The following is a 2,064-nucleotide window of genomic DNA, read 5'->3' on the forward strand; positions in this document are numbered from 1 at the left end:
TATACTAATCTTTATACACGCCCATGGAGTGAAAGGAATTAACCATGCAGTCTTTTCATTGTCCAATTACAATTGCTTTTCATGTGTTGCATTGATACGTGCATGCGTAGAATGGTCCCTCCTTGTGCTATAAATCATCAGAAATTTATCTAAAATTGTTTCAAAGGGTCGCCTACTTTTATTTCTGAATTTTTTTCCACGAACACAATTTTGGTGAAAACTTTCATCACGTGCACGTTGCAGAACATCTTATTATATAATTTGTTTATAATACACTCTCGTGTAATCAAAAATTTAATATAATATAATATAAAAGATTTTGATAGTTAAGTTTGGAGATCTTTGATTTTAAATTTTTAATGTAACACATGCAATTTTTAAGTGTATAGTCTTTGAAGGAATAAAAAAATATCATTAAAAAGGACGTATATTTTAAATGTATTTTTTTTTAATCCACACGTATAAACGTTTTATAAACCATCAATATAAATCTCGCTTCAAAATTATGTAATTTTATAGTGTAAATTAAACAATTTGAACTCGTACATGTAAATCAAAACTCTGGTATAATTTACTATGTTTTTAACTTTTGCCATGTTTTCATTTGCTATATATGCGGTCCGAAAATTTAAAAATCGGCCCATCTAATGGCTTAAGTTCACTGATTGCCCGTAACTACTATGCAAATTTCTAAACGTTGAGTAAATAAAGTTGGAAAGAAAAATAAAAATCGAAAATCTTTACAGTCAGCTCTGTTCAATAAAGAGTAAAGAGTATTTTGCCATTGACTACAACAACAATCACTGCTGGTCAATGAGTTTGTGTTAGTCTTTAAAGGAATATATCTGTTGGAAACTGGTATCCAGGTACCATAGCAAATCTAGAAGTCGGACCAGACACACCGTCCTTACTCGCTTAAAGAACAAAAAAAAAATTCAAAATGTCTGCTGACGGCGATGCTATCGATTTGGAGCACAGAGATCCAAATGCATTAAACAGTCACCTAGGGGTAAGCGGTGTTTTGTAATGAAAGTTTTCAAAAAAAAAAAAAAAAAAAAAAGGAGGGAGAGAAAATGAATATTGAAGGAATTTATTGTAGCATACCATTAAGGAAAATGCAAAAGCCAGGAAGAATTATAGTGAAAAATTATCTTTAAATCATTTCGCTTTCCTTTTCAGAATAAATGTAACATTTCTGATCAATCTTTTCTTAATACAGCCATAAATTCTGTAAATTTGTAGACACTGCAGACTTTTGCTTATAATTATATTTTCTGCTAAATATTATAGGATTTCATTGCTCCATGTTTCCTCCCTAAATTCCAAAATTCTTGCTTTACAGACACTCCATTTCAACGACATTTTCGGCGAGCCTGACGGTACCCACAGTATTGACTGCGTCTGGAAATTGTCCCACGCCTGCTTTAACCTCTGGAAAAACCTCTGCTACAAACTGATGACCCTGTGTTTCGGTTGCTGCATCGCCGCAGAGTGGGGCTGTGAGTTTGCCTACATCGCCTTCTACCACGTCTGGTATATCACTCCATGCTTTAAGTGGCTCGAGATCAACTGCGGGGTTTGCCAACGTCTCTATGCTATGTGCATCAACTGCTGCATGACGCCATGCTTCGAGTCCTGTGGTGGAATCTTCCATCATTTTAAGAAATGATCTGTTTAGTCAATGCTATGTGCGACTGAGTGTGAAACAGATCGGGTGATATAAACCTTATATTCTCATTCTTTGAAATTATTTAATGCGAGAACATGGCGACTGTGATTAAAACAAACCTTTAATTTCCTCGCGCAAAGTGAATTTGGAGTGATATTAGAATGAACAGTAGAATAACTTTATTTGCTTCGGCAAAAACAATTCTTTGGATTAAAAAAACATGTTTATATATTTTTGTATAATTTGTGTATATAACACAGTTATTCTTCAACTGTAATAAAAACAATCAATTTTCTACTTTTAATTTTGTGTTTGGAATCAAATAGGCGGCGGGTTTTGTTTCTTTCGAAAATTAGTTGTTTTATAAGGAAATGTACGACTGACGATAATGCAGG

At 33.4% G+C, this 2,064-nt stretch overlaps 1 protein-coding gene across 1 annotated transcript; it reads left to right on the top strand.

Annotated features, from left to right (window-relative positions):
- The first annotated feature begins 940 nt into the window (after nt 1-940).
- LOC105325532 (caveolin-1) lies at nt 941-1,669 on the top strand. The gene is made up of 2 exons (XM_011425146.4): nt 941-1,009; nt 1,343-1,669. The coding sequence occupies exons 1-2, from the start codon at nt 941-943 to the stop codon at nt 1,667-1,669; spliced, it is 396 nt and encodes a 131-aa protein (XP_011423448.3).
- The last annotated feature ends 395 nt before the right edge of the window (nt 1,670-2,064 follow it).

The sequence above is a fragment of the Magallana gigas genome, chromosome 4 (genome assembly GCF_963853765.1).
Source record: "Magallana gigas chromosome 4, xbMagGiga1.1, whole genome shotgun sequence".
Taxonomy (NCBI): Eukaryota; Metazoa; Mollusca; class Bivalvia; order Ostreida; family Ostreidae; genus Magallana; species Magallana gigas.